This window comes from Saccostrea cucullata, unplaced genomic scaffold (genome assembly GCF_032062105.1).
Source record: "Saccostrea cucullata isolate Sc308-1 unplaced genomic scaffold, CSIRO_AGI_Scuc_v1 ctg141, whole genome shotgun sequence".
Lineage (NCBI taxonomy): Eukaryota > Metazoa > Mollusca > Bivalvia > Ostreida > Ostreidae > Saccostrea > Saccostrea cuccullata.
Window position 1 is genome coordinate 275094 of NW_026940735.1, and position 24761 is coordinate 299854.

A 24761-nucleotide genomic window follows, 5' to 3' on the forward strand; every position below is an offset into this window, starting at 1 on the left:
AAGAAAAATAAATTTAAATTGCAACTCAGCGGTAACATAAATATCCTTGATGGATAAAGTTCTCCATAATACAAAAAGATTTATTGCTCCTGTTTATTCTTTTTTCTGAAATGTACTAAATAATTTGTAAATCAATAACCTAGACCTAGTCCACACACGAAACGTTTTTATTGGGGGTGAAATCACGGACAATCGGAGCTATAGTAAACTATAAATTAGCATTTAATTAAAACTAACATCTTTTGTATTCTAACCCAAGATTGCACGCCAGATTGAAAAATTAACTTATTTAAAAATCAATAAAAACCGTAATGATAGGATAAGTTATTAAGGTCGGATCGAGGCAATACACAATTAGCCACCCCTCACCGCTTGACAGAAAATGAAAGCACCAGTCATTGTTTAAAGAGCGCTACCGAGCAAAGTTTGAATAGCACTGTTTGTATATGTTTCACTTTAAATTCAATACATATCTTATAGATTACCAGTATAAACGAACTATATTCTTGGCTCGCATGCTCGTTTTCTAGTGTTTTAAAAAATTCACGGGGAACCTTGGATTTTTACCTGAGGGGTAGATTTTCATGATCTGATTTTTTGATATTAAGGAGGGACAGAAATGACAATGACTAGCATATCAGCGGTGATTAAGACCAATGTCCCCCGACAATCTATAAGGAAGGATTTTCTGAGTAAACTGACGGAATATCTTTGTGAAACCTATAACACAGAAGCTAAGGTCAGTTAGTCATCGGTTTATTTTTCAAATCTGTCCATATATCATTTAATTGCACATGTACCTTTTTAATTTGAGTTTCTTTTAATTTTTTGTGCTTGCCATTACAGTATTAACAATGAATGATAATTGGATACTTATGACTAGAAGGAGTGATCTTCCGGAGATCAAAATATATAATGTCCTGCATTCTGCCAACTCTTTTTTTTAAAGATTATCAACAGAGGAAGATCGATCTGAAAAATAACATAAATAGTATTCCATTTTAATAATTACTTTTTTTTGCTATGATCCAAATCATTGGTGAAAATATTTCTTTTTATTGAAAAATCAATTTACGAATTGAGAGTTACCTCTCTTATTCAAGGGGTTATTCCTCCTTAATCTTGTTGAGCCGAATGAATTCATTCTGCCTACATCCCTTAAACATGAACTCCATCATCTTTTGTGTTTATTTTCTATAAATTAAAAAAAGTTTGTTTAGTAAGGCTCGTTATTTCATTAGATAGCTAACTTTAAAAAGTATAGCGGGATATTCCCATACTGGTACAAAACATCTTTTCAAAGTCAAAATTAAGAAAATTCTGAGAGTACACGTATTTAGCAATAATATCCCCAGTTTACTGTGTCTTGTGATGTAAATTAACAAAAATATGCAATATTTTAAGCAATGATTATTGGAACAATTATTTTTCTCTCAGAGAGTAATAATTGAAATCCACCCGGACACTCCCATGATGACAGGCGGGCTATCGGCTCCCATGATGAATATTGAATTTTATCACAACTCCGACGTCATCTCACAGACAACGAAACAGAAACACGCATCAGGAATGGCCAAGTTTATGGCAGAAGAACTCAGAATTCCAATTGACAGGTATAACCCTCAAGAACTTAGTACTTTGTTCTTTTCCTTAGGATATTTCAGTATGACACATGTCACACAAAATTGCTTTAATATCGAATTTTAAAGTATCATATTTGTTCACAATGAAATTAAAGTGTCAAGACTCTCGAGTTTTCGAGATCATTACTACGTATTTTATTCTGGACATCACTATTTATTCAAATATTCATATCAAGATAATCTTACTTATTGATTTTAATAAAAATTTTACCTCAATCTTCACCATCGACAACGACGACAGACAACGGACAAATTTTGTTCAGAAAATCTCACTTGAGCCTTCGGACCAGGTGAGATTAAAAAAAGGGGGGGGCAAAACTTTTCTATTTAAACTTTTCAATACTGAACTGATTTTTGCAATTGCTTTAAAAAAATTTTTGAGCTAAACAAAGGGGGGGGGACCAAAATAGATACCCGGATATCAATCCAGGTTTTTTTTAGACCATTGAACGTCGTTTGCGTCGTTGTTGTTGTTGTCGTCGTAAACTTTTCACATTTTCATCTTCTTCTCAAAAACCACTAGGCCATTAAACAACAAAGCCGTTATGTGTCATAATTCAAAAGCATCCTTTGGAAGTGAAGATTTAAGTTTATTCAAATCCCCTCTTCCCCGAACCCACTTTTATATTTAAACTTTTCAATACTGGACTGATTTTTACTTTTACCTAGCCAGTTGCTCAGATGAGCGATGTGGTCCTTGGGCCTCTTGTTTTAATAGACCTGCTATAGCTACTTGATAACATGTTCACCAAATATAAATACATGTAGTATCATAAAATAAGTAGGTTATACTTTAGGTCTTCAAACTTAGCTAAGGACCTCGGAGAAGAACTTTACATGTACTCTTTACTTTCTTTATTTCAGAGTTCTGGTTTTATTCTTTGACACAAGGAAATGCACTTGAAGGATGATTATTTTTTAGTATGCACTTATGAACTTTAGCAGGAAGAACTTTTTTTAATGTGCTATCAACTGTTGAATTGAATACATGTACTTTTTATGAGAACTTGTTTTACTTTGTATAACATATTTAACATTGTTTATCAAGAATGAATAAATGAAAATTATAAAATGGACAAGAAATGTTTTTACAAAAGGAATTTTCCTTTTTGTAAATGTTTTAAGAAAATTTAGAGAGAGAAAAAATATATCAAACAAAAAAACCCCAACAACAAACAAACAAAACAAAAACAAAACTGTGAATGTTGCTTCGGGCACGGTGATTGAGTACTCCTCAGATGTCTTTATCACCTTATTGACCTCAAAAACAGCAATTATCATAAAAGAATCCATACTGTTGGCCGTTTCCAAGAACAGAAGTGTGAGGAGTCCCTCAAAGAACAACAAACCGAATAACACATGATCTTTTGATTTGTTTATCATTTCCATTTTTCCACCCATAGCAAATTAAATATTGCTATGGTAAAATGTATTTATATATTTATTTATTTAGATAAGAATGGACGGAAGATTTTTTTTTCACATTTCCTCTTCTTGCTGTATATTAGTTACCACACAGGTCTTGGCAAAATTTTCATTTTATTTTATTCTTGTAAACATATCACAGGAAACCATGATTGCATACATATAAAACAGTATGCAGCAGATAAAAAAGCAAAAACAAACAAACAAAAATCAAGTGATAGGGGCCTTTAACCTTTATCTAGAAATATGAAACTTGAAAAAATCTATTTACACAAGAATTCTCATCAACAACAATAGCATTAGATCCAACTGTAAAAAAGTTTAAAGTACGAAGCGTTGCTTACGTTTTCAGAAATGAATGATGTATATAATATAATCATGATATGAAAAAAATTGATACATTGAATATAGAGTTCAATGATTTATCACCTCAACACAAAATTAAAAATATGAGGTATATGAAAATAATATTTATTGTCATACATATTTGGTTCATACTAGAACACACAATGAAACATTGCTTTTTAAATCAGAATATAACGCTGATGACTGTACATGTAAAAACGCATCCATCCACAAGAGTTATCTTAAAATAAATATTGGAAAAAAGAATAGTAATCAATACTTGTAACATGCTTCAGATACGCAGATGTAGAGGGGGTCCGGAACCCACCCACCCCCGATTTTGAGGAGTTATTGAACGTATATATTTAACCAATAAAACGTGACTTGGAACAACAACCCCCCACCCACCCCCTTTAGAGAACGTGGACCCAAGTGAAGTCGGTAAAAAGAAGTCATAGACATGAAGGTTTGGAAACGAACGATTATCAACCAAACCAACAACATCAAATCGGTTTTTCGTGTTTGTGAAAGGAATTTCTTGGTTGGATTTCTTTCACTGGTACTCCCCCCCCCCCCCCGTAACAATCCTGGATCCGCACCTGCTTCACACTTGATTGAATTGACAACAGAATTATCCCCATTTCTAACTCAGGTACGGCAATTCATTGTATAGATTGGAATAATTTCCCTGCATGAAAGTTATCTCTCTTATCAGAGGGACATTTCACCTTAACAAGAAGTTGTAGAAAGACACGAAGACTCAAAATCTTTCACAATAGGTAAATGAACATTGTTTTTAGTTATAATATTATTATTCAATACAAAATGTTCATATAGATAAGCTGGTGCTTATGAGGTTATACATGTAACAATAAAGATAGACACGATTTTATCTTATGAAAGATGTTTCTAAATCTACGAGGGGTGATCAAAAAGTTCACAAACTATCTCTATATCTACAAAACCACAATTCAGATTAGAATGAAATTCGGTACACACATAGCCATACACAAGGTCTATAAATAGCATATGCTGAATAAAGTTTCTCTCCTTGTTTGTGACGTCACAATGTGAAAATGACGTCACTATTTTGAGTCACAAATGTTTAGTGAACAAAATATATTCACCAAACGACTGTACAATTTATTGTAATCTCTTAGAAACCCCTCTACAGTATCATATAATAATTTGTACACAGTTTATTGAAATAAATGAGTTCCTATGAATTCAATTAATGATTGGATTAATCGTTTTAGTGAAGGAAGGCTGATGGTTAAAAATGATACTTGTCATCTTGCCCAGTGAAAGCAAGTTTGAAAAGATATGTATTTTTAATTAAACAATTTGCTATCAAAGACCTCCAGTTAACACTTTGAAAAATAGTTTGAATATTTGAACAATGATATAAGTATTAAAAACCTAAGATATCGTTTACTTTAGATTTTAAACATATTAGATATGATAAAAAGGATGCACCCATTCTCTATCCACCTTGAATAAATTTTAAGGTCTCTCCCTAGACAGAAGATTTGTGTTTTAATGGTCGCCATGCTTATTTTTGGAAAGGATGTTATTATCCACCAATTCTGTTGCCGAGATATGACCATTTCTGACAAATTAACTGTTCTTGTCATAAAAATAACTCACATGGAAAGAAATATAAAACTCGGAAAAATCTTTTAACTTTTGTGACAGAACGCTAAAAACGTGACCGCCAATATCACGTGATTCGCGCATGCGCAGAACGGTGGTTGATGTGCATTAAAATCGGGTAGGATTAATTTAAAATATAATCAACATTAAAACCAAATATTGTTTCTTGTATGGAAGTTATTCAATTAGTTTGCGAACTTTTTGATCACCCCTCGTACACTTCAATCCACTAAAATTTGTCACTTCACATATTTATATTCACCATTGGAAGAAAATGTATATAAGGCATTTATGTTTGAAAGTTAGCCGATGAAAATATTCCCCCCCCCCCCCCCCCCCCACCATTTATTTAATAAATGTATTTCAGTTTTAATTAAATCATCATGGAGACATACCGGTATGACTCTAAGTTTTCAACAATCTAATCAAAATTAGATGTTAGATCCGCTCGCAAACTTGCTACACTAGAGAGTATGCGAGCGGATCTCACATCTAATTTTAATTAAATTGAGTTTTTAATAAATTAATGCATATTTCAGAAAGTCCTTTAAATATCATTAAAAATTATAACATAATTAATTGTACATGTACTCGATCTTTGTTGTACACTCCAAACATGGGATAGAGACCTGCGGAAAAGTCCACAAAATCCATAGAGTAGATCAGTCGTCCACTGAAGTACTCACTAAAAGTAACAATACCACGCAAGGCCTTAATGTGTATTTCGAACGCCAGGGAGTATATAGTCCCAGCTGATGCTGTTGACACCGGGTAATACTCGTTCTTTAATTCGTGAAGGAGAGACTTCGAAACAAACGACAATACTATCATGTCATTGTACTTCTGTCCCTGCATCCCATAACAGTTGTCACCATAAATCATCTTATCAAAATCTCGTTTTGAACAGAGAGAAAAGTCAAAAATTAAGATTTGTTCTTCCAGTGTTTTCTTTATGTGAAACCATACCATGAATTTGAACTTTAAATTATCAAATAAAGATATTTTGACGTTTCCCATAATTCCTTTGTAGATGATGAGAGGGAAAATTCCTGGACCAGGCTTCGCTGACGGAAAGTAGTAATTGCTAAGAACTTTCTCGTCCTTTGATATGTACAAATCACTGTGTAACGAGAAACTGTTAAATGACATGGAACCTACAAGTAAACAAGAGGCCCATGGGCCACATCGCTCACCTGAGTAGCTTTGACCATGCTGTTCATTACCAAATTCCCCCTTGTAATACATATTGTGACCCCACCCTACCCCTCATAATTTGGAAAATTTGAAATCTACACTATCCCAGGATGCTTCCACATAAGTTTCAGCTTTTCTGGCTCAGTGGTTCATGAAAAGAAGATTTTCAAAGATTTTTCCTATATATTTCTATGTAAAACATTGATTCCCCACTGTAGCCCCGCCCTACCCCCGGGGGTCATGATTTGAACATTTTAGAATCTGCTCTATCCCAGGATGCTTCCACATAAGTTTCAGCTTTTCGGGCCCAGTGGTTCTTGAGAAGGAAATTTTCAAAGATATTTCCTATACATGTATATTTCTATGTAAAACTTTGATTCCCCATTGTGGCCCCGCCCTACCCCCGGGGGACATGATTTGAACAATTTAGAATTTACACTACCCCAGGATGCTTCCACAAAAGTTTCAGCTTTTCTGGCCCAGTGGTTCGTGAGAAGAAGATTTTTTAATGACCCGGCCCTATTTTTGACTTTCCTTGATTATCTCCCCTTGTGAGGGGACTTGGCCCTTCATTTTGAGAATTTTAATTCCCCTTTACCCAAGAATACTTAGTGTCAAGTTTGGTCAAAATTGGCCCAGTGATTCTTGAGAAGAAATCGAAAATGTGAAAAGTTTACAGACGGAAGGACAGCTAGACGGACAGAGGTACGGAATACGGACAAAATGTGATCAGAAAAGCTCACTTGAGCCTTCGGCTCAGGTGAGCTAAAAACAAGATGAAAAGTTTATTTGGATTACTGCATGTAGATAAAGAAACATTTGTTAAAAAAATCTGAATTGAAATTCTTTTTAACTGTTAATGTCCATGTTACACTCTCTAATTACAATCGTAGTCTTGTGGGTCAGGGAACATTTTGCACAACAGAAAATCTTTTTCACACGTCTTTTATGTCGTTTGCACACGATAATTTTCGGTACAATTTAAGCCCCCGAAATAGAAGATGAGAACTGATATTCCGTGTGACCTTTCCACCTGTATCAAAAAGTTTCACCCTTTGACCTTGCCCTCCCCACAATAAAACAATTGTCTTATGGCTTACAAAAGGTCTATTTTGGTGTACTACATATTTCAGAAAGGGGAGCGCATATTGCAAACAGTGTGCATATCTTGTAAATGCATCCCAAAGCAAATTAATTATCTAAAACAAGATACTCAGATTAAAGATGATCAGATGTTAATAATTTCTAATTCCACAGGTTGGATTTTGAATGAAAAGAACTTTTAAGAGTATATGGCAAATTCCTATCTCTTTTTTTCTTCATTTATCGAGAAGCCGTTTTCCAATTCATTGATTAAATGCTGCGTCGAAACTCTCTATATGAGTATCTCAACTTTTTCATTCCCATAATTCAGTCTGTGTTTTATTTTATTGTAAAGCAAATTTAAAGAACAGTATACCGTTAAAATCCCCGAGCCAGTTTCGAGCTTTGTGCATCAACAGGTTGATCTTTCCAGTCATAGTCGGTATCACAGCTTCCAGTTCTCGTCTTGTGACGTCACACTTGGCGTCCACGGAGGACACCAGAGATTCCAAGTCGATGACCTGCTCCTGTAGAGACTCCATGGTCTCCTGAATTGTAGTTACCGAGTCCTCCATATCTCTGACGTCACTCCTCAAGCTAGTTATGTTAGACTCAGACAAAGACAATGATTTTGTCTTCTTGGATTGGATTTCATCCACTGCAATGTTTGTCTTTTCCATCTTTTTCTTGATTGCGGCAATGTTCTCCGTGCTTGTCAACACAGTACCACTTAGTTCATTTAACTGTCGGTCTAAGGAAGCGGTTTTTTCTAATGCTTTGTCGAGGAGCAATTTGTACTGTTTTATCTGTGTTTCTTGGCGATAATAAACCCCCACAATAAAAGATAAAATAACCCCAATAAGGGGATACTTTATCCAGTCCATGACTTCTCCACTTTCGTTTCTTAGAGGAAATTCACAAGGAAGTTAACGGTATTTAACTGAAATATGATAGTCAGTTTGATCTTATATTTAGCACCGACTCAATGTCTTTTTTGTGTTGTGAATTACAAATAGAATTTATATAATAAATGTTATCTGATCATATGGGCAATTGTTTTATATGTTTCCAATTTGATCTGCTGATGGTAATGACTACCGAGTCCATTTATGCTTTTAACCTGTAACGTAATTCTTTGGATAGTAGTTTCGAATAAGATATTTCAAAGTGAGGTACGATCTGTTAGCCCAATATCGTATATATAGGACAATACCAATGCTATTTTTGCTCTTCGGATCCTTGTGCCACTATACCAATAGCATTGATTTCAATTTCCCGCACCTGGGAAATTCTGAGCAAAATATTGTTTTTTCGTATTTTATCCTTCTACAGATCATGATAAAGTAGAAAATATATTTTTGGTCGCTCAAATTCTTTCATGTTCTGCTTAAAATTTTTGTCTATATGAAGTATAAATAATATTATTTTCTAGCAATCGCTCGCCGCTCGCACTTTTTTCAGCAGATGTTCGACTAAGAAGAACATTAAACCAGTCTCGCTAACCTAAGTTTTGAATTTCTAGTTTTTTATCCCTTTTTGTAACTTTTTAAAATTATATTTTATTATATTATGTATATAAATGTATATTATTATTAATTTTATTTTTTTTTGCCGTTTTATTTAGAATTCGATCGCTGAATGAATATTTGACAGACCGGAGAGCTGCAGTGTCCACCATTGAATAAAAACTTGTATATTTATTTACGCTTGGTTCTGCATTAATTCTTCCAAATTCTTAACTCATGCAATTTCAAAGAAGCTAGATTTCAAACAATTCCTTACTTCTCTATCAATTACTCTCGTAATAGACATCTGCACAAAGCACGTTAGACAGAATAATTATCTTGCAAACCAAAATGGCAGTATAAGTAGACGATATTTTCGATAATTTCAATTTTAAGGCCAGGAGGGCTACATGTACATCTGAATTTTCCTTCTTCAACTACTAATTTTTCTTCTTTGATATCAAAAAAATTTTCTTGTGAATTTCATTAACAATCCGTGTTTATATGCCTTGTGAGTTCTGTAAAATAATTCTTAAATGATAACAAATCAAAATCATGAAAATTTAAAAACTGGGATGCTGGGCTAATCCGACGTTCTTTCTCATGAACACACAAACGTAAAATGTGTATATCAAAAATACTGGTAGGAAGGAGAGATTATCCATGCGGTCACCTGACAAAAACTACATTTTCTATTGGTTTACATGTAATTAAAAATCATGCATGAAAATTTGTGACATGACGTTTGATTGGCCATGATAGAAGAAAGTTACTAAATATTTATTATGATGTATCCTGATTCATTTGGACGAAGATACACCAAAATAAATATACAATAACTATTACTTCAATATACATTTAATTTAAAATGATGAAATCGCCTTGGTGTTCAATAATTTATTTACACGGCACAGTTTTTGCTGGCTCCGCTCATCGATGTATCTCCAGTTATTGTACATTTTACTTCAAAGGAAATTCACCGCAGACATGATGCAAATGATGATTTTCAAATAAATTCTTGTACAGAATATCAATCTAAACTTGTCTTCATTAAAATGGGTAGAAATAATTTGTTTATTCTTTGAGCAAATAAAAAGTATGAAAATTGAAGCGAAGAATGTCGTATCAAGTTTCTAAGTGCATGTGCACACCCTGTATACACAATTAAGTGCATTCGTTTCAAACTATATGACACTAGACTGGGTATGTATTTCTGTTTCTCTGTTATTGTCGCGCCCTTTTTTCTTCACGGATAACTCAACATTTCGTTTGTAGTTGAAGTGTAGAATTAGAAAGTCGGTCACTACAGCTAGTTCACTGATTCTCACTCGAATGGAAATATTCCGTGGCGTTTTCCTATGTCTTGGTATATGGATGGTTGAAAATTTTACAGGTAATATTTTATAGAATTTGTGAAGTAGAGGTTACTGAAAGTAACACAGAAGAGAAAATTTGTGAAATTGACTTCTAATAGTGTGCTGTATGTGTATTGTTGCTAAGTCAAGCATGTCCACTTTGTGTATGATTTGATGTTATTACACGAACATGGAAAGATACATGTATGTAAGGCTTGAAACCTGATATCATCTGGTCCATTGGCGGATCCATGAGGGGTCAGACCCGCCTCCCTTTATTTTTGCAAAGAGACAGAGACAGAGAGAGAGTTCTATTTGTAACATAAATATTTTTACGTCTAATATTTTGAATAAAATAAGTACATGTTCAATACGAGCATCTTCCCCAGTAAAGGGATTTTGATCCGCTCCGCTCCATCAAAAACCTTTGACTTGGGAAGATGACACACACGTAACATGCAAGGTTTCAATTAGAAATCTGCGGAAGATGCCGGCAAATTAATTATGCCATTTTAAAGCCATCTTCATAAAGATTTATGAAAGGGAATATGCAGAAGAGAATATTTCTTTCCTTATATCATGGGGATAATTTAATCAAGAAATGTAAAGAAAAAAAAATACTACATGTATGCGGGGGGGGGGGGGGGGCTCACTTTTTCTGATAATAATCTTTTGCTGTAGTTTTGATATGTAAATTTTGATTTGAACTGACTATATACCCTCCCGCTTTTCTTGCAGGTGGTGAAAATGAGCCAAAATGCAAGCCTTCGAAAGAAATAATGGTCCAAAGGTTTTGACACCCCCCCCCCCCCCCGAGATAGAATTATAGAATTTAAGGTGTGGTGCACAAGTTGCTTGTATGTGATTTTGTTTAATTTTTTTTTGTTTGCAAGTCAACTTTTTTTAGGGGTTGCCCCTTTGAAAACCGTTGCTATGGACTTGGTCTTGAAATGCTTGTTGTGTGATTCTATGCATACCGGGACAAAGAACCTGGAGACTCTCCTTTTCAAAAATTGCCGGATCCGCCCCTGTGGCATAATATACAAAAAGGAATTATGTTGGGTTTCATGAATCCTAACGTCATGTCACATAAAATCATATATAATGATCTTCACTGGAATAAATTCTCTCAGCAAGGCATCTTAGAAGGACATTCACTGGAAAGAAATCTTATGAATATAATAAACCAAACAAATAAATTTTTGAAAAGCAATTTTCTCAAAATATTCTTTTACCATTTGTATTTAAGTTCAATGCAAAAAATGAAATGTATTAAGGTAATATAAATTTAGTTTAGCTCGACATAATACTCATTAATTTGAACCAAAAAAAACAAAAAAACAAACAAAACAAAATACAAAAAGCTATGATGACCCACCTTCTCTAGGTTTTGGGAATTCTTTATCCTCATCAAGGTATATTATTTTCGTTTTAACTGAATTAATTTATAATATAAACAAACACATTTCAAACTCAAACTTTCATGATGTATACAACAGTATTTTGCTTACTCAAATAATTATATCATATTTCAGTTATACTTTATAAATTACCATTCAATAAATATATAAATATAATTTTTTTTTTTGGTTTACTACATGTTATAGGTGTGTTGGGTGAGTGTAATGGTACCACCTTAACTGTTGCCGTGCCGGACTTTGACAGGCTTATATTTACCTACCCCATTAATTCATCGGGAAACTATGACAGGTAAGAAATTCATTTTATTCTACATTAGTACATTTGTACCCATGTTAAATGGGATGAAACACTGCCGTAAAGCCTCATCTCTGTGTCTATCCCAAAATCTACCTTTGATAATGATTAGGTATTATAAATGTGGTTCAATGGTTGTCTCTGATTGGCCTAAATAAACAATTTCTCAAAAACATTTTTTCCGCCCACTTATATATCTTTAAATTTCATATAGTTTAAGAGTATGAGCATTTAAGCTCAAATATCCTTTTGCACTTTTTTCTGTACTCTCGAAAAAAGCCCGTTTCCAGTGTATTTGTTTACTATATATTATTATTACAGCAAAAAATTGCTAAAGATTTGGCATTCTGCAATATTTTTGACAATTAACGTATACAAGTACATGTATATTAAAGTCTTGCTTGTCGTACATTTTCCTTTCTGGAAAACGTTATTCGTTAAATAAAATTTTATTTTCTTGTTTGCTGATCCAGATATTTAAATTGCCAGTGGTTATTTGAATCGACAGACACAAGCCTGGTCTTCATATTTCAAGTGACGGATCTATTGGTTCATTGCGGAGACATTCTTAAAGCTTATGATGGTATGTTGTTCTTTTTAGCTCACCTGAGCCAAAGGCTCAAGTGAGCTTTTCTGATCAAAATTTGTCCGTTGTCTGTCGTCATCGTCGTTGTTGTCATTGTCGTAATCTTTTCACATTTTCATCTTCTTCTCAAAAACCACTGGGCCAATTTCAACCAAACTTGGCACAAAGTATCCATGGGTGAAGGGGATTCAAGTTTGTTCAAATGAAGGGCCACGCCCTTTTCCAAGGGGAGATAATCATGATTTAGAGAAAAATTATTGGCATTTTTTAAAAATCTTCTCCTCAAGAACCACTGGGCCAGGAAAGATAAAAATGTGGAATCAATTCCTCAGGTAGAGTAATTCAAGTTTGTTTCATGACCCCCACTTATATAGGGCAGGGCCATTAATGGCCGATCAAAAGTTTAACATAGGAATATATAGGAAAAATCTTTAAAAATCTTCTTCTCAAGAACCACTGGGCCAGGAAAAATGAAACTCAAATATCCCTTTTGAGAAGATTCAAGTTTGTTGTCATGACCACCGGGGGTAAAAATGGCCGATCAAAGTTTTACATAGGAATATATAGGAAAAATCTTTAAAAATCTTATTCAAGAACCACTGGGCCAGGAAAAAAAACTCATGTAAAGATTCAGGTAGTGTAGATTCAAGTTTGTTTTTGACCGAGGGTAGGGCGACGTATACAATCAAAGTTTTACATGAATATATATCTTTAAAAATCTTCTTGTCAAGAACCATTGAAACAGGAAAGATGAAACTCATGTGAAATTATTCAGGTAATGTAAAATTTTGTTTGACCCCGGGGTAAGGGTGTGGCCAAAATGATCCAGAGTTTTTAAATATGCCAGTGGAAACCTTTTTAAATCTTCTTTTCAAGTACTTAGCCAGGATTAGTAATATTTGTATGAATCATCCTCAGGTAATGTAGATTCTAGTTCGTTCAAATTTGATCCCCTTGGGGGTTAAAATTCAACCCCCCCCAACTTAAATTAACTTTCAGTTCTGATCTGATATGTGTTTGTAGCTGATGTTCTTTTTAATAATGTACTTAGGATTATCATGTCAGAAGATACTTATTTCTGTGAAATCCGAATAGGGCCATGTAGTTCACTATAGCTATTGCATCATCGAGCATCGATTGAAAAGTCGGTTGAGCGATAATGCGATGACGATGAAGTGATGACAATGATGCAATGGCGTGACAATGCAATGGCAGGATGGAGCGATGGTGAACATCGATTCATTGTCATCGAACTATCTCGCCATCGTCATCGCACCATCACTATCGCTTTATCGTGCCATCGCTTCATCGTCTATTATCATCACACTATCGCTGCATCGTCCTGGTAATATTGACCCAAACTTCGATGGTGCAATAGTGAACATCGTGCTCCTATCCGGACTCCTAGCTATACAATTTCATTGAATTCATTTCATAAAGAAACCATCTAGATGTAATCACCAAAAATTATATTTTACAAAATCTCACTGTATGTCCGGTAAAATATTAAGGATGTCAAATTCACTTTAAAGGTACAAGTCTGTCGGCTCCGGATCTGACTAAATCAATTTGTTCTAACTCTGGTTCGCCCAGTACCACGCCTCTTCACACGACGTCTTCCAATCAAATGCTTGTTTACTTTGATACAGACGGTGTTTCACATGATAACCTGGAAAAAGGTTTTGTTTTCAAAGTAATATCTGCAGAACCAATAGGTGAGTTGTTAAATGCTCTGTAGGGTTCATTTATGCTCTTAAATTAAATTTAATTTAACATTATGAAATGAAAATTTAAATATTAATTAGATTTACATATGTGCATCTTTTGGTGTATTATATTTGATGTGACGCCAAATATAAGATATATGGCCACGGTGACATTACTTTTGGATAAACCCTTGTAGATTGGTAAACAGAATAAAATTCTTTTTCTCTACAGCTTACGAGTCTGAAGCCTGTAATTCCAATGTGAAAACTTTGACATCAGCCTCAAATGAACAGTTCTTAACATCACCATTCTTTCCTGAAAAATATCAAAGGTATAGCAATACATCTCTTTCATTTTTAGGGGTGGAAATAATTCGATTTTTTCTATGTAATTCTCAGATAATCCATGGTTCCCGAGTCAACATTTGGACCATGCCAAATCTCATTCGATAATTAACAGTCTGAGTGCAATGACGTCTTTCGGAGAATATACAAATCTCGGTTAGTTTTTTCCGGGGACAAGCAGCCTGTTAACATGTGCAGGTATCAAATGCCTACTTTCTGTTTATGTTTATTTCTGCAGAAGAAAGCCCCGATCTGATTGGAGCGTCTAAATGTGTGAAAGACGTCTTTTTCTGCCCTCTCGTCTCCGTCTTCCTTTAACATTGCCTTGCAGGCTTTTCTTTGCAAGGCTCTTCAGCAGGGAATGTGGCCATGTCACTTTGATTTCCGCTTCCCGACAACAGTATGGAGGTCACGGTGAGCTCCCATAGCATCCGAAACTTTCCTGTGGACCTCTTCTTTGGTTCACAAGATCTGTGTGATGGATGCTTAGTATCTTCGTGTTACATTTTATCTCGGTACTCACAATCCTCTTTTCTAGCTCTACAGTGAGTGTCCCGGTTTCACAGGCGAACTGGCATAGTAAGGGGTCAATGTTTGGATCTTCGAGCGCAGAGTGATGCTCCCATCTCTCCAGATGACTTGTAGTGTTGCTTATGCTGAAGTTTGTGCAAACCTTGCTATAACCTCTGGTTTGGAATCTTCGTCTGATATGATGGAACCGAGATACTTTCATGACTTCACTGTTTCCAGACAGGTTCCTCTTACCTTAATTGATGAGGTGATTGACCATGATGTCTTGGTTGTTGGTCGTCACCCATTAGTTTTGTTTTTCTGCACTGATCTCCATTCCAAATGCAGAAGCCGCTCGGTCAAGGTGTTTCACCAAATAGCCCATATTCTCTGTAAGACTATGTCTTCAGCGATTTGCAGATTTAGGACGATTTTTCCTCCGACAGAGGCTGCATTTGTGATTCAGAGAGCATCTTCCATAATTCTATTGAAGAGGATGGGAGAAAGCAGCTTGCCACAATCTGTCGAAGGCTTTCTTGAAAACATCGTACAAATGATAATTTATAAGGTCTTGCTGGTGCTGCAGATACCCGTATTTCTCGCAGATTATTCGTAGATTAGATATCTGTTTGGTCCTGTTTTTCCTTGTTCTAAATTCTGGCTGTTCTTTCTTCTACAGGTTTTCAGTCTGTTTAGTAGGATCTTCAGCATCACCTTACTTGGATGCCTAAATACGCTGGTAGTGCGATATAGTTGTTTAACTGTAGGTTTCCTTTCTTTGGTAAGGCGATGATTAGTGATTGTGTCCAGGGCATATTCCAGTGCTCCATGTATTATTCCAGATGGTTTTAAGGAATTGATCATTTTCTCTTCTCATGCCTCAACCAATTCCGAAGGTATGTTGTTAATAGCACTGACTGCCACTTCGACCTCCTCCCGAAATATCGAGAATGAGTTCTCCTCTTGATCCGCCAATGGGCAGCTTAATACTGCTTGAATACCCTTGAGCTAGTAGTGGTATAACTCAGAGCAGCATTCTTTCCATATGTCAAGTATATATATCCCTCTCTTCAGTAAGATCCGTTAGATATCGAATGAAATTTGTCATGGGTCTAACGATAATGTTTTGACTCAGGACCCTTGACATTGTGAAGGTGGAAGTAATAGTTTCACTTAGACACGGTTGAGATGGAAACTATTTTACCAGAAAGTGTCATCCTTTTTTTGAAATCAGTAATGACTTTTTCAAATTTGTTTACACATTCTGATATACTAATACTAGTATTTTAAAGCGATCTATTTGATATTTGTCGATGTATTCACTTACGAAATTAAATTATTTGCACAGCAACATGTCTTGCTCATGGAACATCACATCGCAGCCACCAGACTCTACGATGGTGATTACTGTGCGTTTTCTGGACACAGACACAACGGTTGATTCTGTATGCATAGATTATATAACTTTGAATGATGGTAAGTATCGTAGGAACTAGTAATTTCCACACTTTATGATTAAGATTTAACCTTGCTCTATTAAATTACCAAAGAATCGGAAATTCAATCGATATTTTAGGACAAATTGAAGAAAAATTATGTGCCCGAGCTAGCTTTGATCCACAGATACGAACGATCAACACCTCATTTGTTCTCGTACAATTCTATTCTGATGGAGAGAACGAAGGCAGGGGCTTCCTTTTGGTTTACAATACTATCGGTAGGCAATGAAATCACTTATCTATACAAGGGTACATCATTAAAAATAAATGAATTTGTTTGTATTATGAAAGATCGATGAAAAACAAGGTTTGATAAATCTTTAGAACTCTTATCTTGTTGATTTTAGAACCAACAACAACAACATCAGAACCTACAACAACAATAGAACCTACAACAACAACATCAGAACCTACAACAACAACATCAGAACCTACAACAACAACATCAGAACCTACAACAACATCAGAACCTACAACATCAGAACCTTCAACAACAACATCAGAACCTACAACAACAACATCAGAACCTACAACATCAGAACCTTCAACAACAACAACATCAGAACCTACAACATCAGAACCTTCAACAACAACACCAGAACCTACAACAACATCAGAACCTACAACAACAACATCAGAACCTACAACAACAACAACAGAACCTACAACAACACCAGAACCTACAACATCAGAACCTACAACAACATCAGAACCTACAACATCAGAACCTACAACAACATCAGAACCTACAACAACATCAGAACCTACAACAACATCAGAACCTACAACAACATCAGAACCTACAACAACATCAGAATCGACAACTTTTGATAAATCCACATCTAGTTCATTTCTAGCTTCCTCTTCTACAACGTCAACAACAGAAACCAACTGGTTAACTTCGAGAAGTGAAGTGACGTTTGAAGCAGTGATAGTTTTAGCTGTGTTCTCCTTCTTGGTTTTAGCTATAGGTATTACTGCCACAACTGTGTTTTGTTTTTCTGGGAAACACACTGCACAAAAACATGGTCCTTCCTTGTCTACAGATTCCAAATCTCCGAGCAGACACTGGAGTGACTGTTTTGATGAAGACAATATTGTTTTCAATCAGTCGTACAGAGCATGACAAATACTAGTAAACAATATTAAACACATTAAATATTTTAAGCATTTATTTGTAGGTGTTTTCCCCAACAATCTATAATTTGAGCAGGTGTGTTTATATTTTGTAACTGTTTTACAATGAAGAGTACACATCATCCTTTGACAGAAGATTGATTGAAGAACAGATAAATAATACAATTTTCTTCAGAAATCAGCATCTTAGATCATAAAATGTTTGCATACATTTATTTTTAAAATGGATGTCATAACGAACCTAGCTCAGCAGTCTACAAGAGAAATACTTAGTATACTTTTAAAAACAGAATCAGACAAATAATGATAATGATGGTGTAAAATGATGATCTATTATAAATCCTACGTATTTTTAATTGTCCTAATCCTAATTATCATCAGGTGTTGGTTCCGCCAGTTCAGTTTGTTCCGTATTTTCGGAGGAGATTGGTTCCACAGTTGTTTGTTCTGAAGCTGGTTCCTCTGTCTGAACTGGTTCGTTTGATTGAACCAGAGGTTTGTTTGGAAATATTGGAGGAAGTTTGGGGACTTGGTCATGCGCACGATCATCATTTTCTTTGGTCATTGATGTCTGGGGCCCTGCATTGAAAGATTAAGTTCACGTTATTGACATTGTCTTGTTGATTTTCCAACAATATAAGACTTTCAATAATTCCATTCATTCTTTTAAAACTGTACCACTAATATTGTATCATAAGCAACGACAACGCACGAATTGGATTATTTTTCATTAAAAGTCAAACTTACGGCTTTTGGTCTCCTCTGTGTAAACTTCCAATTCCCTAATGTAAAAACACAGAGCCATGGATTAGGTACTTTTTAAAATTTCATTTTATCATTGAGGCAGTAAATGAATACCCGGTTATAATTTAAGATTTCAATAGTTAAATTGTCTTCATACTTACATCATTCGTATTTTATTCTTGTATTTTTTGTATATAATGAAGATAACAAATGCAATAGCGGCAACAAGAAGAATCCCCAGTACAATCAGGAAGTAGTAGAACCCGCTTCCTCCTCCCTCCTTAGTTATTACTACAAAAGAAGAAAAGGTCACAATTCCTTGCTAAGCGGTGGCAATGGAAACCAAAAGTCTCTGTAGAGACTGAAGCTCTACTGGTTTGTACTTATAACAAATGAAAAGAAAAGCAGCAGTTGGGACTTGAAACTTTACAACAGCACTAAATAGAATAAAAATGCTTGATTGAGCTCTTTTTGAGGCAAGATATTGCAATAAGACTACAGCTGTAGGAGTAGCTTTTAATAAACGTCTACAGTATTTTCAATTTTAGAAACCATGGCAACACCGATCATTGAAATCAAAAACCAATATACAGAATTATGTATCTTAGTGTAGTCTCCTTGTGTGCCAGTTTATATTGCAATCAGACCAAAACTGTAGGAGAAGTAGCATTTTGAAAGTATTTCACAGAAATTTCTAATTTTAGTAACCACCGCAACACCGTTCATCGAAATAAAAAAAATCGATATACAGAATTATGTATCTTAGTGTAGTCTACTTGTTGCCAAGTTATATTTATATCAGACCAAAACTGTAGGAGGAGTGGCATTTTGAAAGTATTTCACAGAAATTTCTATTTTAGTAACCACAGCAATACCGTTCATCGAAATCAAAAACCGATATAAAGAATTATGTATGTTAGTGTAGTCTACTTGTGTGCCAAGTTGTATTGAAATCAGACCAAAACTGTAGGAGGAGTAGCATTTTGAAAGTATTTCACAGAAATTTCTATTTTTAGTAACCACGGCAACACCGTTCATCGAAATCAAAAACTGATATAAAGAATTATGTATCTTAGTGTAGTCTACGGTCAGACCAAAACTGTAGGATGAGTAGCATTTTTTTGAAAAATTGTTTACAGACAGACAGACGGTCGGAAACATTACTATCGCATAAGCTCTTCTAGTCTTTGACCAGTAGAGCTAAAAATCCAGGATTTCAAATGGGGCATAAATAAGTTTGCATTGTCAGACGGTTTGTTAACAAGTTTGGATTTTTCTTGTACTAGTATTTAATTAAAAAAAATAACAACAGTTTAATAAAATCAACATTTTACATTACATTACTACAAATCCTGTTATCTCTGCTTGATTAACGTGGGATGAGATGTGTTATTGTTTTGTTTACGTTTTATCGGGAGTGTTCGATTGGCTAACAATAAAAACATCACTGGTTGATTTTGCTTCCTTACAATTCTATTCCCTCCCTTTTAATTGTAGTTTTGATTTCTTTTTCTTTATCTTACCGTATTATATTTTCGCATCTTAAAGGTATCTTAACTTCATAGAGTGCACGTATGTATGCCAAACAAACACAAAAATTTGTAGGTTTATTATTCAAGTTTCTCTAATCACCGTTCTATACCAATCTGTTTATTGAAAAAATATCTATAGATACCGCACGTAGCTGTCTGAGATGTCATAGTATATTTTATTCCTTGGTTGAATACATAAGTGCTAGTTTGGTTGGAATACTGGCAAAACCCTGGGTACTCGGTTGCATACAGCGTTGAACCAATCGTTTGAGAGGCCTAGTAAAGTAAACAGAATCAATATTTGATTACATAAACACTATAAAACAAATGAGAAAAAAATTGATTTCACCCCAAAAAAATTGGTGCAATGTGCACATCAATTGCTTACGTAACAGGTTGATCTGTAAGTACTACTTCCGGTGACAGAAGTATCATTGTTCCATACGATGGTGTAGGTGATTCCCCCGCTTGTCTGGGAGTGAAGGCAGTAAAAATCACCTAATGCTGTAGAATAAATCGTAAATAAAAACACTTTTTAGCAAGTATGAATAAGATTTATTGTATTTACATATATATATATATAAAATCATGATGTAAATTATACACTGTAAAGCATGATACATTTGGTTTAAAGCTGAAATTTTACAACGCACTGTTAAATTTTAATTCAAATGCCAATTAGTGTATCGAATAACCAATGACATTGATATCACATTTCAACAACAATTAAAAGTTCCTGATGTATTTCTTAATGATGAAAAATTTGAAAGGCGGTAAACAGAAAAAGCTGAATGATGAAAAATGGTTATCAATCTCATAAATCCAGGAATGATTACAAATCGTTAACAGGGCAAAAACACGGACTTCTGGACACCAGGAGGAGTAAGTATCCTCAATCAACCGGTTACATCCGCGTCTGTTATAATAGCTAAACGACGAAACCTATATCTTTGTAATTAAAAAAGGGGCATAACAAGTGGTGGAAAACGTGTCAGTCAAAATAAGACCAAACGTTAAGCTGTATTTGCGAACAAGTTCAATATAACGACCATAGAATTTGTGAGATGTTGACTTTAAATGAAAGGTTGAAAACCCTATAACAATAACTTATCTGTCAGTAGCCTGTCATTATTTCAAAGTAATTTGTACTTATATTTTCGAGTAAAGAATCAGCTGGGAGACATTAGCACTATAAACCAGTGTTAAATATAGCTGAGTCTATGAAATGGCCATGAAATGAAATCGTTGATAATTTTCTCCGAGATAGTAATTTTTTAAGGATCTGAATCAAACTTTCACCTTTATCATTCATTTATCGTTTAGCGTATTGAATCTGAAAACAGCATTCCCAGTTCAGAAACTTACTTGAAAATGTCAAACCCGAAGCACATGCTTCGTATGTTAATTTGAACGTGAGTTTTTGGGAGCATCCATCAAATGAATTTCCAGAGCAAGTTGTTGACTCGTCTGAGTTTTTAATTGTCACGGTTGAATACGCTGCCAAAAGGTTAGGAGGACATGATGCTTGAGCAGATCCAGTGTATACTTCACCTTTAACATGAAAACAAAAGTAAGAATAATACCATATCATTATCATAGATCATGTTTCAATCTAGTGAGGATACTTAAAATTTAGTCTCGAGAAAATGCCACAAACTTCTGACTGGCTTACTTTTGTTCGATACGATACATTCAGTTCTAAACGTTTAAGCTACTTGCTCATGTAACGAATATACTTTTAAAGTGTTAGTACAGTTGAAAAGATTATCCGATGAGTCCTGTGGTTTTAATGATATAAAAAACCTTATTTTTGATAACAGTTCGAAATATTTTATTTTCTCTTTCATCCTCTGCGACATGCCCACCTACAGTACCAAGAATTGCTCAAAATAAGTATTACTTCTCATGACAATCTGAAATTAAAGATGGTTATTGCAATTCAATTTTTAAAGCCCTCTTTGCCTACCTCTTTTTGAAGTCCTACATGTATTAACCAAATGAGAAACGAAAGACAAGAAGTATTTGGTATAGTATTCGCAACTTCTGCCGAAACTTCAGAGCATAAAACTTGACATTTAAATCCGCACAGAACACTATAAACGATTTTAGTGGCGAAATGTAGTGGTATACTCACCGTCTTTAACTAAAGTGATAAAAGTGCCCTGTTCATAGGGAGTGGCCCTGTTACAGGCGTCGCTCATACTGATGGTAGATTGAGTCATTATTCCGTATACGTAGTCATTGATGCTACTCTCCATCGTTGTTCCTATGTAATATTTGTATTTTGTGGCTGATATTCTCTGGATATCCAGACAGAGGTAGGAATCTATCAGCTGACCAAATGCAATGACTGCAATGGGAGACCTTTAAATGAATGACAAATGAGGTTTTTAAAGTCCACCTTTTCAAAGTCTAAGAGAGTTTTTTTTTTTCCAAATGTAGGTCTAACTCTAAATTCATGAGATCCTAAATGTAGGTACTAAAGAAAGGTATTTTCAGAGGAAATACACGTGATGCATGAAAATCCTAGCACTCATTGAGAAGTGATCAAAGTTAAAGTCTGTTTTTTATTTTTTCAAAAGTACACCTGACACCAAGATTAAGCTCAAAAGGTCAAAATATTGGTTCCCAAGGCAGAAATGAGCACATGAAATACAAATAAGAAATATAAAAGCCCTTAGCTCCAGCAATTCAAAACCTATTGTCAATGGTGGAGTATGGTAATTCTTTTTCAAAAATACCTTAAACTTTTAGGTCAAGATCAAGAGGTCAAATATGTTGGTACCCAATGGAAGGTCTTGTCACACGTGAAATATGAAAGTCCTGCAGCACCAATCATTCAAAAGTCATGGGCATGGTTAAACCTTGCGGACAAACAAACAGAAAGACAGCTAGACAAGCAGACCAAAAACCGAATGCTTTGGAATTTTTAGATTAATGTCCTGATCATAAGAGAGGCTTTCGTTTGATTTGTATTTATCAGAGACCTGCAGAGTTTGTGCATTAGCAAGATGTCTGTCGTCCTTCCTGCTGTCTGTAAGCAAATTTTCAAAACGCTACTCCTCCAACAAATTCAGTAAGACTTAGTTCACAAAAGACTAGTATACTGAGATGCACAATTCTGATAGTGCTTTTTTTTAAACGACTAAAGGTAAATACAAATAATTTCTTTGGAATTCTCTCAAAACGCTGCTCTTCCTTTTTGGCCTTATTTCAATAAGAAGTGTTGCCATTTGAAAGTATACATGTACATGTAGAAAAATCTCTGAACTTTTCAAACTCCTTCTCCCCCTATAATTTTGGTTGTACAACACCAACTTACTTAAGTAAGTAAACGGATCCACTCTTTTCCTGACAAACAAAGTCGAGAGAGGAAACCAATGCAGACATTTGTATGGGGTATTCAGAGATCGTTGTGTTGCTAAAAGTCAGAGCCCCCTTATGGGAACTGTGCCAAGTCCCCCGAAGTTCATCTGGAAATGTGCATGCTGCAGCTGAAAAATACATTATACTCATCATATGTTACAGATCAAAGAATAATCTTTCCATGTTTGGTAGTAACGACAATAAATGGGATACAAAAAAATTCGGTTCATATAACTTGATAGTGTCTTGCTGGAGAACATCGTCGCGAACGACGGCAAAAATGTACGATCCTCTCCCATGCGGACTCCGGACCGTGGCTTGAGACTATGCCTGGAGAACAGCTCCAGCTTTTTAAAAATGGATATAATTTATGAACATACATGTATAGTCCCAGGGTGTTTTCAAGCAGAATGGCTCTCCAGTATTTTGTACAAAATCTAAATTTTCAATAAGTTGAAAATAACGTCTTCTAAACACAATCAAAAATCAATTTATTTTCTTTCAACTATACATTTCACATCTTTTATCAAAGAGCTAGGTTCACTTTATGCATAAAATGACCCTGTTCTTATATCAATTTATAAACTATCACCCTGTTTCCCATTTCATATATATGAAAATAAAGTAAAGACTTGGTGCTTTCATTTCCTATAATAAAAATTCTTTTTGAGAATTTGAGTATTGGAAAACAGGCTTTGAGAAAATGCAATGTTCTTGAATATTGCAGAAAACTTATGTATCTGACTACCTTCAGCAAAGAATTAAAATATGAGCACAGCCCATGATCGATCCAAAAATTTAAACATGTTTTTTTTTAATCTTCAGAAACAGATCTTTCATAATGTAATTGCATATTTTGGATCAGAGGTTCATCGTCGGAAACCCACGGGTGATCTCGTCTTTACTTATCACCCGTGGGCAAACTCGCTGAAATATTGCCGTAAAATATGCTAATTTGTTGTTTTTAGTCAACCAATCAGAAAGTTGGAACTCTTCAGTTTTAAAAACACGTTTATTACTTTGTTATTTATGGTAAATATTTTGACGCTCGTTAAAACGTGCGAAGTTTGATTTAAAACAATGAAAGTCAATTCGTACAGGTCACTGACATTAATATCCGCCAGATATTATGAAGGAGTACCTCTTTTTAACTGCAAAATGCACCGGTGAGTGGATTTATCAGCTGTGTTAACTACGGAATGGGTTTTTCATGTTTTTGGCAATGCAGAACATGCATACGTAACGTGAACTGTGACTCGTTGTTTCGCATCGCGACTCTGTGATGCGGCCAATCAGATGACCCATGCATATTTAATTACATACGACGATTTTTCGGCGAGTTTGTCCACGGGTGATAAGTAAAGACGAGATCACCCGTGGGTTTCCGACGATAAGTAAAGACGAGATCACCCGTGGG

General features: G+C 34.9%; 4 protein-coding genes across 4 annotated transcripts; 2 read left to right on the plus strand and 2 right to left on the minus strand.

The window, feature by feature from the left end:
* The first annotated feature begins 412 nt into the window (after nucleotides 1–412).
* LOC134256099 (macrophage migration inhibitory factor-like) lies at nucleotides 413–2712 on the plus strand. Its single transcript, XM_062738704.1, has 3 exons — nucleotides 413–739; nucleotides 1438–1613; nucleotides 2508–2712. The coding sequence occupies exons 1-3, from the start codon at nucleotides 620–622 to the stop codon at nucleotides 2545–2547; spliced, it is 336 nt and encodes a 111-aa protein (XP_062594688.1). The 5' UTR covers nucleotides 413–619; the 3' UTR covers nucleotides 2548–2712.
* A 2906-nt stretch (nucleotides 2713–5618) lies between these two features.
* LOC134256085 (uncharacterized) lies at nucleotides 5619–8312 on the minus strand. Its single transcript, XM_062738687.1, has 2 exons — nucleotides 7720–8312; nucleotides 5619–6220 (listed from the first exon to the last, which is right to left on the minus strand). Exons 1-2 carry the CDS (start codon nucleotides 8225–8227, stop codon nucleotides 5631–5633), a joined length of 1098 nt encoding a protein of 365 aa, XP_062594671.1. The 5' UTR covers nucleotides 8228–8312; the 3' UTR covers nucleotides 5619–5630.
* A 1686-nt stretch (nucleotides 8313–9998) lies between these two features.
* LOC134256123 (mucin-5AC-like) lies at nucleotides 9999–18032 on the plus strand. Its single transcript, XM_062738731.1, has 8 exons — nucleotides 9999–10241; nucleotides 11811–11913; nucleotides 12393–12502; nucleotides 14038–14220; nucleotides 14444–14543; nucleotides 16415–16542; nucleotides 16643–16783; nucleotides 16913–18032. Exons 1-8 carry the CDS (start codon nucleotides 10181–10183, stop codon nucleotides 17689–17691), a joined length of 1605 nt encoding a protein of 534 aa, XP_062594715.1. The 5' UTR covers nucleotides 9999–10180; the 3' UTR covers nucleotides 17692–18032.
* LOC134256124 (uncharacterized) lies at nucleotides 17945–23643 on the minus strand. The gene is made up of 9 exons (XM_062738732.1): nucleotides 23631–23643; nucleotides 23301–23472; nucleotides 22113–22342; nucleotides 21344–21529; nucleotides 20367–20482; nucleotides 20122–20254; nucleotides 18608–18737; nucleotides 18450–18484; nucleotides 17945–18281 (listed from the first exon to the last, which is right to left on the minus strand). The coding sequence occupies exons 1-9, from the start codon at nucleotides 23641–23643 to the stop codon at nucleotides 18070–18072; spliced, it is 1227 nt and encodes a 408-aa protein (XP_062594716.1). The 3' UTR covers nucleotides 17945–18069.
* Between the last annotated feature and the right edge of the window lie 1118 nt (nucleotides 23644–24761).

Bases quoted from the DNA above. Each gene is read 5' to 3' on its own strand.
- LOC134256085 (XM_062738687.1), bottom strand. From the start codon at position 8,227: ATGGACTGGATAAAGTATCCCCTTATTGGGGTTATTTTATCTTTTATT. The intron at 6,221-7,719 runs GTATACTGTTCT...GTTTACTTGTAG, and splicing joins CTGGCTCGGGGATTTTAACG to GTTCCATGTCATTTAACAGT.
- LOC134256099 (XM_062738704.1), top strand. From the start codon at position 620: ATGACAATGACTAGCATATCAGCGGTGATTAAGACCAATGTCCCCCGA. The intron at 740-1,437 runs GTCAGTTAGTCA...TTTTTCTCTCAG, and splicing joins CCTATAACACAGAAGCTAAG to AGAGTAATAATTGAAATCCA. The intron at 1,614-2,507 runs GTATAACCCTCA...TCTTTATTTCAG, and splicing joins CTCAGAATTCCAATTGACAG to AGTTCTGGTTTTATTCTTTG.
- LOC134256124 (XM_062738732.1), bottom strand. The intron at 20,255-20,366 runs GTAAGCAATTGA...TTACTTTACTAG, and splicing joins CTTACAGATCAACCTGTTAC to GCCTCTCAAACGATTGGTTC. The intron at 18,282-18,449 runs GTAAGTTTGACT...CTTTCAATGCAG, and splicing joins CACAGAGGAGACCAAAAGCC to GGCCCCAGACATCAATGACC.
- LOC134256123 (XM_062738731.1), top strand. From the start codon at position 10,181: ATGGAAATATTCCGTGGCGTTTTCCTATGTCTTGGTATATGGATGGTT. The intron at 12,503-14,037 runs GTATGTTGTTCT...TTCACTTTAAAG, and splicing joins CATTCTTAAAGCTTATGATG to GTACAAGTCTGTCGGCTCCG. The intron at 16,543-16,642 runs GTAAGTATCGTA...TCGATATTTTAG, and splicing joins TTATATAACTTTGAATGATG to GACAAATTGAAGAAAAATTA.